Source organism: Medicago sativa, chromosome 5 (assembly GCF_051527215.1).
Source record: "Medicago sativa cultivar Bolivia chromosome 5, Bolivia_mono, whole genome shotgun sequence".
NCBI classification, from domain to species: domain Eukaryota; kingdom Viridiplantae; phylum Streptophyta; class Magnoliopsida; order Fabales; family Fabaceae; genus Medicago; species Medicago sativa.
The window spans coordinates 74,566,935-74,579,380 of record NC_140753.1 but is presented as its reverse complement, the minus strand read 5'-3'; the positions used below and the strand labels follow the sequence as shown (position 1 = coordinate 74,579,380).

At 35.5% G+C, this 12,446-nt stretch overlaps 2 protein-coding genes across 2 annotated transcripts; one reads left to right on the top strand and one right to left on the bottom strand.

Moving 5' to 3' along the window:
* Positions 1–1,469: 1,469 nt before the first annotated feature.
* Positions 1,470–5,637, top strand: LOC146924956 (uncharacterized). Its single transcript, XM_085709942.1, has 5 exons — positions 1,470–1,929; positions 2,682–3,669; positions 3,770–4,142; positions 4,943–5,005; positions 5,087–5,637. Exons 1-5 carry the CDS (start codon positions 1,659–1,661, stop codon positions 5,156–5,158), a joined length of 1,767 nt encoding a protein of 588 aa, XP_085566068.1. The 5' UTR covers positions 1,470–1,658; the 3' UTR covers positions 5,159–5,637.
* A 1,717-nt stretch (positions 5,638–7,354) lies between these two features.
* LOC146924955 (heat shock 70 kDa protein 16-like) lies at positions 7,355–12,079 on the bottom strand. The gene is made up of 9 exons (XM_085709940.1): positions 10,781–12,079; positions 10,312–10,524; positions 9,852–9,947; positions 9,612–9,758; positions 9,129–9,329; positions 8,409–8,555; positions 8,208–8,336; positions 7,993–8,123; positions 7,355–7,609 (listed from the first exon to the last, which is right to left on the bottom strand). The coding sequence occupies exons 1-9, from the start codon at positions 11,948–11,950 to the stop codon at positions 7,522–7,524; spliced, it is 2,322 nt and encodes a 773-aa protein (XP_085566066.1). The 5' UTR covers positions 11,951–12,079; the 3' UTR covers positions 7,355–7,521.
* Between the last annotated feature and the right edge of the window lie 367 nt (positions 12,080–12,446).

The following is a 12,446-nucleotide window of genomic DNA, read 5'->3' as shown; positions in this document are numbered from 1 at the left end:
CCAATCATTTCACGCCACGTGGCACCAATATCAATATTTTTACAACGTGCATGGACCAATACCAATGTTTTTACAAAGTGCAGGGACCAATACCAATAGTTTTGTGTTTTTTTTAACAGAAAGTTAACAGAGGGACCAATACCAATATTTTTATAAAGTGTAGGGACCAATTCCAAACAAAAAAAAGTGTAGGGACCAATGCCAAAATCTGATGAAAGTGCAGGGACTAAAGACATATTTAAGCCTAAATAATTTAAAAATTATATTTTAGAAATTTTATAAAAAATCCAAATCTATTTTGTATTTTTTTTAAGGAAAAAAAAACGAGTTCAGAAGAAAAATAATTTAATTTGTTTGGATACAACTATATAAAAGAAAAATGTCAAGGAAATGTTCAGAAGTATTGACCTTTTGGTTAAAGCGAGTTCGAATTTGTCAGCGTACTCTTGCACCTTCCCACCTTGTTAGACGTGAATCAAAGTAGCCAAGGGGTCTGGATTCCACTTGTGTACCATTAATATACCAATGGTATATACCATTGGTCAATTAGAGTGCGTCGCCTACCAATGTTACTTTATAAATACTTTATTTGATATATTTTTTTAAAGTGGGTGCCACATGACACATTCTAATTGGGCAATGGTATATACCATTATGGTACACAGGTGCTATCCGATCTTCATACACCTCGCTGAATCTCTGAGTGAATTAGTAACATATTGCTGCCATGGAGGAGGTACCTTGACTGCATGTAGTTTAAGTATCATTGAAGGGCAAAACCATCAAAGTGAAATCGATGCTAGGCGAACCCTAGATTTTCAAGGGGTCCGTCCAAGAGGAAGAATTGACCACATTTGTATAACTAGTCACACAGCTTCTTTCGGTCAAACTGGGAAAACTTAACCATCGATATGTGAGTTAATACAAATTGTGACAAGGAGGACGACTTTGATTCCAAACAGATTCTCCGTTGACGTGGTTTAGAGCAAAAGAGTCATCGTTGATTCTTAGGATCGATTGAGCTTTTATCAAGACACAAAGTTCATCCAAACCAGTGTCAAGATTGGTGGCGATGTAGTTATGGCATTTGCATATGGATTGAAGAGATTTCACCTTATATTTCTACACCCTTGGTAATTCACATATTGCAAGACTTTTATTAATGCAATTATCCTTAGAGAAATGTTAACCAGTGCCACCGGGGCACTAGTTAAGGCCTTTAAATAGTAATTTATTATAGAAATATGTGTAATCAATGCATTGGGAATTGAAATATTTAACTTTTTAATAAAATAATTTCTTCTTTTGGAATCCTTAAAAAGTGTCCCGGGACACTCGTTAACAAGACCCTTATCTTTAACCTAAAAAAATACACCCAAATCTGTGCCGTTCGATTTTGCTTGCATTAACGATGAAGATTGTTTAGTTTGGGTAAACTAAAACACTCATGAAACCCAGATTCGTAAAGTACCCACCCTAAAATATCTGCGTCGGATGTAATAATCAATCAATTCCTTCTCCCTCCCTCAAATTCAAATCCCCGCCAAAATCATTTACAAATTTGCTCCAAATTTTAATCCAGTTTATTTAAAAATCCACACTATACTACACAACCTTATCAACCAAAACAAGATCACAATCCTTGAATTTCAATTTCCATGGCGGAATTCGAAGCTCCCTCATTCTCTCTAGGTCTCGATCTTGACGATACACCACCACCTTCTCCATCTACCTCCCCCAACCACGACCCGGTCCCACAAGAAGTCCCCGATTCCGATCCAGAATCTCAACCCGACCCACCTATCCGTATCCTCAAACGCCTCCGTCGTGCTCCCCCTTCATCCTCTCAAACGGAACCACTGCCTTCGTTCTTTGATCCCGACGACGATGATATCGAGGAGTTCTCCTCCCAAGATGAACCTCTTCAAGGTCAATTTCTTCATTCTTATCTTATCTTATTTACCATTATTTAAAAATGCCTAATTTACAAAATGAATAATGAATTAATTCGCTAGGGTGTAGTACAAATTGAATTAGAATTAAGGGCCTGTTTGGGTAAACAGCTTATTTGCAGCTTATACACAAGTGCTTATCTTGATAAGCACTTATGAATAAGCTTACATAAGCTATTTCTATTAAAAAAAATGATGAAATAAAGTTAAATTGATTTTCTGTAGGTTATAAGCTGTTTTCATAACCTATCTTCGAGTACTTATGAAAATAAGCCATGAAAAGTTTATGAAAATTGTCATAAGTTGTATTGTATTCAAATGTTCTCCCAAACAAAATGTAGGTCAGTAGATAAGCCCAAATAAGCCAATCCTAACAGGCCCTAAATCTGATAGAAATACATAGCAAACAAATTATCATCTCATTATTGTGAACTCTTTTTCTTTTATAAAATAATTATTTTTTTCTGCTCAAGAATTAGTAGTAGTATAGATTGAATTACAATGTTTATTCTCAAAATCTGATGAAGTTAATATGTACATCGAAATGCGCTCAATTAACTACTCATTTCACAATAATGTCTCTTTTTTAGGGTAGTTTCTAGAATATATCTACAAATATCTATTTGACATAATTTGATTGGATGCATGTGTAAAGACAGTTTACACCATCAGTGCGTAGAAATTATTCTCTTATTTTGATTCTGAAATGTCTCTGTTTTGTGATATTAGTATCTGCGCATTCCTCGGTTCAGAATCGTTCTGTATGCGGCAGCTCAAAAGTCTCATTGAGAGGTGCTGGAGTTTTAACTCCACATTCATGTAGCAGCAACTCAATGGGGAAAAAACGAAAGCAGGGTTTGGATGTCCCGACTTCAGTTGGGTTGGAAACGGGTCAGAGTGGGTTCATGTTTCCTAATTTAGCAGATAGTCCTATTCGAAGGTGTAAATTGCTTGATTCTGATGATGATGATCTGTTTGGTGAGGATGTTTTTGGCGTAAATAAGGTTTGCCCATCCTCATCAACGGGGCAAGCGTATAACCAAAGCACTCCTTCGACTTCTTTGGAACAAAATAGAAAGACGCAATTTGATGTGAACCAAAAAAGAGACCATGCTTCTGATATCCCAGCTTCTTTTGGGTTGGAAACGGGTCAGAGTAGCTTCGTGTTTCCCAAGTTAGCGACTAGTCCTATACCCAAGTTTAAATTGCTTGATTCTGATGATGATGGCGACGATGATCTGTTTGGTGAGGATGTTGGTGGTGAGAATAAAGTTGGCCCCTCTTCGTCAACGGGGAAAACATGTAACCGAAGTACGCCTTTGACTTGTTCGGAACAAGATAGAAAGACACAATTTGATGTGAACCGAAATCAGGATTTGTGGAAAGATTTTTCTCCCGTGAAGAATTTTTCTGTTCCTACACCCGTGTTCAATGAGGTGTTCGAAGAGTACTTTTGTTCTGGAAAGAGCACAGAAGTGCCGAGATCAGGGGTTGGTATGTCAGAAAATTACAATGAGACGTATTGTGGGGTTAGTTCTGGATACCAACAGGATGAACAGATATGGGAGGCGGCGGGTCCTCTTCCTCCTGCTCATCGTTATTTTTTACATGAGGATCCAAGAATTCAGCAGTTGGTTCGCAGCCGCCTTTGTAATTTTTTTCCATTAGGTGTCAACAGTGTGAATCAGCAACAAAATGTCTCGCATATTGATTATATGTAAGAAGTAACTTTCCAGTATATTCTTTCCTTAACCAATTTTATCTATTGATAACAGTGAAGAACTCTAATCAACTTATGTTTTCTGTGTTGATTTCAGGGGACAATTTGACAATGGAGGAGCTTCTAAAACGCCGGGACGTGTTAATGGCTCAACAAGCAGAAGAAGCAAATCAACAAATTTGAATGTTGAGGAATCCTTTAATGCTTCTGAAGGATGGGTGGATCCCAAAATCATTTCCCCTTTCAGCAGTGGAACATCTAGTAGAAAGAATGCAACAAAAAGAAACAACACCAAGAGAAGTGTGTCAAAAGCTAAAAATGCACAATGCAAATTAAACCCTTCAAATGTTTCGGGAAATTGGGTGGAACCCAAGAGCCGCACTGGTATGCCGAAAGATGCAGGTAAAAGGCGTGTACAAGCAAGCAGTCAATCTGCTGGTCATTGGTATACAGGATCAGATGGAAGAAAGGTATGTGAAAATTTCTGAAGAACGTTAACTGTTTTTAGGTGGTTTGATTTATTTACTCTTATAGCTAGATGCTGGTCATAAGAAGTTGTGAACCGATGTGTTATATTGTTAACGAAAATTGCAAAAACCACCCAGGTAGTATATTATTTGAGTGTTTTACAGATGCAGATGGAAGTTAAATTATCACACCATTATGTATTGCCTTTCTTTTCCTTTTGACAAGATATTGTTGTATGATTTGAACCCAAATTTCTATATTTCTAATATGGTTCTTGATACATATTTTTTATGATAAAATGAGCATCACATGCCATAAGATAAATAGTTGCGTTAAGATACTATATCTTTTTTTATGACGATTAAGGTACTATATCTGATATTAATCGTAATACAAATATATCTGTCATACTCTCAAATTATAATAATTATACTATGTCATTGTATTCCATATTTCCATATCATTCTAGACATTGCAACAGCTTAAACACAAAAAATATCAGTGTTTTACATCTCATGGTAGAAGTCAAAAAAGCTGTTTTTGGTATGCCTGAATGTGTTTTTGTTTTCGCAGTCAACATTCTCATAACCAAAGTGTGAAGTTGATGGTTTTTAATAGATCTAGCAAATGGCAATTGATTCCCCAAATCCTTTTATCTTCTTCTAGCAATGGACATAGAATAGCAATATTGCAAATTGCTGTTGGCATTCACCCACATTACAGTCCATATGATTGTCTTGAGCCTTTTGTTTGCATATTGTATCAATTGATCAGAATTTGAATCTTTATCTTCACATTGTAGGTTTATGTTAGCAAAAGTGGACAGGAGTTGACTGGCCGAAATGCTTATAGACACTATCGGAAGGTACATTTACTTGCAAATAATTTTGTTGTTTTATGGTATATTTGGACGGGATATGGCACTGAATTCCTTTTATTCTTACAGGAGAGTGGAACAGGATTCAAGAAATCCAAAAAGAAAACAAGTGCTAAGAAAGCAAATGCCAAGGGCAACTAAACATTTGATGCAACACATTGTTTCCTGCGAGGTCCACATTAAATTACTTTTGGACAGCATCTTGTAAATTACTGCCGGGTCTTCTGGCTAGTATTACCTGATAGGGTTGGTTGTTTTCTATTGCCATAAACTTCTGTTGTTGTATTTCTGGATGGGGAAAAGAAGCTACCAATATAGCATGTAGGCTCATATGATTTGGGGCTTTTGTTGCTCAGTGAAGTTTCAAAGCAAAACAATCTTAACAATAGACACCGTCATGAGCTTATCCAGATGGTTCTGTGAAGTGCACACACTAATCTTTAAGATATTGATACCATTAGATTGTAGCTTTGAGATATTGATTCACTTTTTATTTGCATCAAGCTTTGATTCACCACTTGGTTCACTTAGTGCTATCCCAATTTGTAAATGAGAGATAATGGTATAAAAAGAAGGATAAGATGGTTCCAGTTAATAAAAACATTGAGAAGTTCTTTCTATCTCGCCTTGAGTGTACAAGGAACTGTAAGTGTTCTGGGTTTATATATGTTTACTTTTAAATGATGTGTTCCAGGATGTGTATGGTATGGTATGATTCAAATGAGTTTTGGTTTACAATATGAATGTTCAATAACCGTTAGTATATTATTTCATTTAATGGTAATCAAATTATTATATATAATATGATTAGTGGTCGTTTCAAAGTAGATTTGGACCATGCTATACTCTACATTATAAATGTAAGCGGCGAAGCTTGCGGCATATATACACAGATTATGCATGCATGAATCCGGAAATGAGGAGATTTTCATTTTTTTTTCAAACCCCTTGTAACCATAATACAGTTACTGAATTTAGTTTATGCAAGGTTTACTGTTTACCTCTGGTTCCCTTTTCGGTTTTTAACATAAAAAAGTATATTCAAGCGCATGTAATTCGTTGAACTGTGTTATGATGTGAAACTCTCACGATAAACTCTTTTTATTGGAATTGTATCCGGAAATACTCGACACCAATTACTTGTGTTGAGCACTCTGAACATCAATTCCCACCAAAACACAGGTTTTCGTGTTGCATACGCCGCCACATAAGGTCCAGATCCACCACTTTTAAACTAAGGTGGTACACTTAAATAACTAAGGTGTTTTCATTATTATTTTTGAGCAAACAACCATTTTGGTCATGAAATTGTAAGTATTACTAATTTGAGAGACTAAATTTACGAAATATCAAATTTCTCATCTAAATTGTCTAACATCAGTCATAATATTCACTACATCAAATATCTTTGTTAATCCCTCAAAAAAAAAAAAAATCAAATATCTTTGTTAAGGGGTGTTGATGTGTCACATTAAGTGACATCGTGACTTGTCAAAGTTGATGCCACATCACATGAAACCTTAAATGCAAATTTCATATTGTATAAAAGCTTTAATTTTCCTTTCAAAAAAAAAAAAGCTTTAATTTTTATCCGAAGACTTCTCATGAGTGCTAATTGGTTTTAGGGTTGTGATGATAGAAGTTTCATACACAGAAATTTAACTTTTTAACGGCGTTCAGGGTTTTGTGTGTCGTAGCACCAACGTGGACAAGGCACGGTGTTAAGTGTCACTTAACGTGACACATTGTGATCTCTAACAGAGCTACGGGACGGAGGGAGCACTTTGTCCAACATTAATTAATTTGGGGGAATAATTTAATATTTTGTATTTGGGTCCTAAATTGTCAGACATATGACTAATTCTGATGTTTGCCCCTTGTGTGAGATTGATGTTGAAGACGTTTTTCATGTTTTTAGAGATTGCAATGTGGTGAAGAAGCTTTGGCAGATGTTCATACCTCGTATTCAGATTAATTTATTTGATGATATGGAATGGCTAGATTGGCTAACTATAAATCTTATGAATAGTAGACTAGTAAATGGCAACCATTGGCATTTTATATTTGGTCCGGTGCTTGATAAACTGTGGTGGAGGAGAAATGAGGTTGTGTTTAAAACGGTTTTGGTTGACAACATATCTGTGTTTTAAAAAAATGAATTCCATTATTAGTAGAATTGTATCAAAGTACTAATCAAATGAATGTGCTACATGATCATAACAGTAGCACTATTAGTTGTTCACTAGTACTAAGAGGTTGGTTTGTTTGAAATTTACCTCTTTTTTTTTTTTGGTTACAAAAGCTAATAAATTTACCTCATTGAAGAAAAGAAGTGTAATTTTAAAATGATATTTAAAAAGGTGTTTTCCAAATATTTAGATTTATCTTTCTCAACTCCCCAAATAGGTAAAAGTGTTGAAAAGAAAAAAATATACATTTGTCCGAAGTTAGCAACTACTGAAAATTTAGATCTTCTGTTCAGAGTAACACCATCATCACTGTCTTCATTGATGCTCAGAAGTATTCTGTTTGTCTTCCCCTACCTCTTCTGGAAATGAAGAACCCTCGGCACTCAATATGCTTTGGCATACTCTAAAACCCATCAAAATAAAACATTCATTAGTTTTATTCTAGAGATAAAATCAATGGATATAATGAATAAAGTGTTAATAACAGACGGTATTGTCAATTGCGGATTGTGGAAAATATCATTTGGTTCAAATTCCGCTACACTACAGTTCTATATCACCGCTATTTGACAACACTTTGTACTAAATAATGTGCCGTGTGGAACAATAGTGTTTTGTTCAGATTCTGCTATGCCAAAGCACCATAGCAGCTATTTGATAACACTACTTGCAGGTGTATCACACCAGCAGATGAACAATGTGTCACACGGTCACACCAGCAGGTGTATCATAACACCCTATAATTATGCATTTATGAAATGAAAAAACAGAAGAGTAAAATCATACAAGTTCAAATCTTGTGTCTTGCTATTGATATCTCTTGACCAAAATACTGGATCAGAGCTCTTAGGCAAAGCATCTTGTTGTTGCGTCTTTTGTCTTAGCCATTGTTCTGCTTTATTGCACTCATCGATTATCTAAAACATGAAAGTTGTTGTTACTTGAAAGCTGATATTAAGAGCTGCATCTCAAAATAATATTTATTCTCCTATTTAATGTACCAGTTCTTTATTTTCTTGTGGAAGAGAATCTGCAGACATGCGATGCTCGACAATGCAACCTAACAAATCTCTGGTAGCTTGCACTCTTTCTTCTTCATCCTTGTACCGGTTCTCGATTGGATCCACCAGCTATATAAAGTGTAGAATGAGAACAAGAAGTATAGCACAGGAAAAATGGAGATCGGAGAACAAAAAGATAACCTGTTTTAGATCTTCTAGTTTTGCAAAATAAGCATGTACTGTTTCATCATCGCGTTCACTGTAAAGCCATTCCTCAGTCTCTAGCAGGCTCCTGGATATGCCATCCTTCTCTTGTTCACTTGCGAATTTTTGGTATTCGTTGAAGAGCTATTCATAAAAATGCACAAATTATTAAATACCAGTCCATCAGGAAATATAGAACATACACACATAAAGCCATGTATTAAATAATAGGCATAAAAGATAAAGAAGGATAAAGATTTTAATTTCATTTCATATGCAGATTTGATACAAAGCAGAATAAAACAATATCCCTAGACTCCAGTTTCACTATCTTAGTTTAACCTTACATTTATTCATGAATCAGAACAGCCAAGTCCCTGAAAATCAATTCATCATTGAATATACAGAAGCCTTTTCTCATTCTCATTTGATACATTCAACACTTTTACATTAAGAAGGCCAAAGTCAAAGCTAGATATGAAATGTGTGACTGCACTAACTTCATTATCTTAGTTTTACCTAACATTTGCTACATCAAGTCACTGAAAACGAAATCATCATTGAATATACATCAGCCTTTTCTCATTCACATTTGAAACATTCAATACTTTCATATTATCATAGCAAGAGTCAAAGCTAGATATGAAATGTGTGACAATAGAAATTATCTAGTCACAAAAACCATGTCTGTATCTTATTAAGATATTGAATCTATACCTTATTCCTCACATCGTAGACGTAAGACTCCAAAGAGTTCCTCTTGTCTTTTGTTAACTCCATTGTTATATCCTGCTGCATTAATTGGCGTTCTTTTTCTTGAGCTTCCGTGACTTCAGCCTTGGTCATTCCACCATAGACGTTCTCACTCACTGGTACATGAACCCTTATGTTGGCCTTATCTTTTCTTGTACCATCAGACTGTAAAAAGGCATGATAGTAACACTTTATTTACTCAAATCACCAACATGAATCATATCTGCAATCAAAACAATCTTCACAAAATAAAAATAAACATATATGATTATCAGATATATTAAAGAGCAGTTGTTATAGCCTGAGAGACTGCATATAATTTAACATCATAAATGATCAGATAAAATTTAGCTATACGGTTTTTCATGTTTGAAGAATGATTTGCAAGAAATCATTAACATTTGAGATATTCCATTTAAAAAAGGAGTTCATCAACAACATACTTACAGAACGACGTGGAGATCCACACTTCTCATTGATACTTTGTTCATTATCATTTTGTTCTGTCTCAGAAATGGGTTCAACATCCCTTGCTTCAGAATTGGATTGATACTCACGCGTTGTAACAGAATCTTCCACGCGATCTTCAATCAACTGAAGACAAATAAAGGTTCATGTATGTAGCTAGATCTCTAAAAGAACTGATGATGTAACATTGAAGAGATTAAAATTAGGCTTCTTACTTACTGTAGATGATTCAATACTGACAATGCCATGCAAATTTAGGTCAATTCTAACTTCAACTCCCGCCTTACTTTCACCGGATCTTTGAAAAGGACCAATCTGAATAGAAGCGGCAAACAAATGTATAAGCATTATGACAATGTATAGGCATGCAGAATACATCAACCTTTTTAATCACTGATATAACCTTATTACTATGTAACCACATTTCTTTCTCTGTAGAACGTCACTATATAAGAATTTTTGAGTGCCAAACAGCCAAATTAAGATGACAAAAAAAAAACTCGGAGGCATCACTACAAGCCTTTCATGAAACACAACAAGAAGCAGGAAAGAAACTGAATAAGGGGAAAATATAGAAGGGGATGGGAGCTGAAAATATAAATCAGTAAATCACAGAAATATGCACAAGATGATCGAAATTCTGGACACCTTTGCAGCACAAGTTCTAAAGAACACTTACCGTGAAGCAACTAATTTTCGGAGATGTCCCCTTTGGTACTTCATCTGGATTAGCATAGAATGCTTCCAAACGGAGCAAATTACTACCCTGAAGTGTAAGAGTTTTAGAACTTGGAATGGGTTGGCCTTTTGGGAAAAGTACACCATTTGATTCTGCACAAATTGGACCTTCATCCGAGGAAAGTCCAATAGAAAAAGGAATAGAATCCTGGACCTGAATAAATAAGAGATATTACATAAATTTTATGGAGAGGAATACAAGACAACAGAAAATACTACAAAAAGGATGTATAATATCTTTATGAAATTAAACTTGGCTATATCTCAATTTGTATAGAATAAAGAGAAATAGGTAATCTAAACCAAGTTAACAAAGTATTGCATCTCTAGAATCTATAAACTCAAAAATCAAGTATGTAATATATATCATATGGATAGGATAAGCATCAGTGCTTTGTTTAAATTCAAACCTCATATTCTTTGACACGAAAAACAGGACTGAGCATTGCACACTGAAGAGCACAACCACGAGCTACACACTCACTTGCATTCAGTGTTCGGCTGAGTTCTCTCTTAAATAGAGAGGTTAATAATCCAGTTATAGATGGAATTCTTGAACCTGAACCAACTAACTCAACCGAATAAATCTTATCAACGGTCAAGCCCGCGTCTGCCAATGCTTTGTGGCAAGGAATACAAATTCTATCCAATAATCCTGTTGCAAGATTCTCAAATTCTTCCCTCTTGATAAATTCACTAACATCTTTTTCATCCATCAAACACTCAATGTTCAGAGGTGCCTCTAAGTTTGCACTCAGAACTTTCTTCAACTTCTCACACGCGGCACGCAGCCTATTGCACGCTCTGGCATTAGAATACACATCAATTTCGTACTGTTCCTTAAACTTTGCTGCAAAATGTCTAAATAGAACCTCATCAAAGTCTCTACCCCCTAAGCTTCTGTCAAAAGCATGTGAAAGTATCTTCATTTTCCCAGCTTCAAATGCTGCAATAGAAACCTGAGTATCACAGTGCCCTATATCAACAAATGCAACATAAATAGGATCTCCTTGGGGAAAATCTGTTTTATAAACACCATATCCAAGACCAGTTGCAGTGCAATCATGAATCAACCTCAAAGGCTTCAACCCCACAATTGTTGCCGCATCAAGATACGCTCGTCTCTGCAAGTCAGTAAAGTATAATGGAACTCCAATAACACAATCCGAAACAGCAGACCCCAGATTATTTTCAGCTATAGTCTTCAAGTGAGCAAAGAGCATTGCTAATATTTGAACCGGTGTAAACTTATGAGTCTCCTTCAAGTATTCCAAGTGAATCAAAATGGCACCATCTGAACCTTCAAAAGTCTCGAAAGGAAACATTTTAAGGTCACTTTGAACATCAGGGTCATCAAATCTCCTTCCTATTAGTCTCTTGACTTGAGATACTGTCGATTTCGGGTGCATCATAGCAGAAGCAGCGCCAGCAGACCCTAAAAATCGTTGCTTCTCTCCGAAGCAGACGACAGCAGGGGTTTCGCGGTTTGATTCATCATTCAACAAAACATCAACCCCACCTTGCTTCGCTACAGCAATCACACAATTCTCATTACCAATGTCAAACCCTACTACACTCATTTCAACTCACTGTATCCCTATACCAATAACTCTACATTAAAAACCTTCACAATATTCTACAACAAAGCTGGCCCAGAATCATAAGCTTCATCCAGAACTATTAAGAGAAATAAAAGTTGGAAACAAACACGTTAAAATGAGAACTTGCCATTGATATCACAAGTAACATTATAAATAAATAAATAAATAAATAAAAACCAATAATTTAAGCTAAACCCATTTTGTGATTGATTTTTCCTCCATTTCTAAAGTCATGCAATGCTATAACATTATGAAATAAATAACTAGAAAGTAGAAAAATAAAAAAGTTGAGGCAATGGAAAACATAAAAAAGAAGGGAGAATGAGAAGATACCTGATATGGAGAAGAAGAGAAAGATGAAAAAGAGTGGAAGTGCAATGCAATGCATTGTTACGTTGTCATGGCAGAGAGACAAAATCGCCACTTCACTCGCTCAAGCAACAAACATGTCACATATACCATGTAAAATATGTCA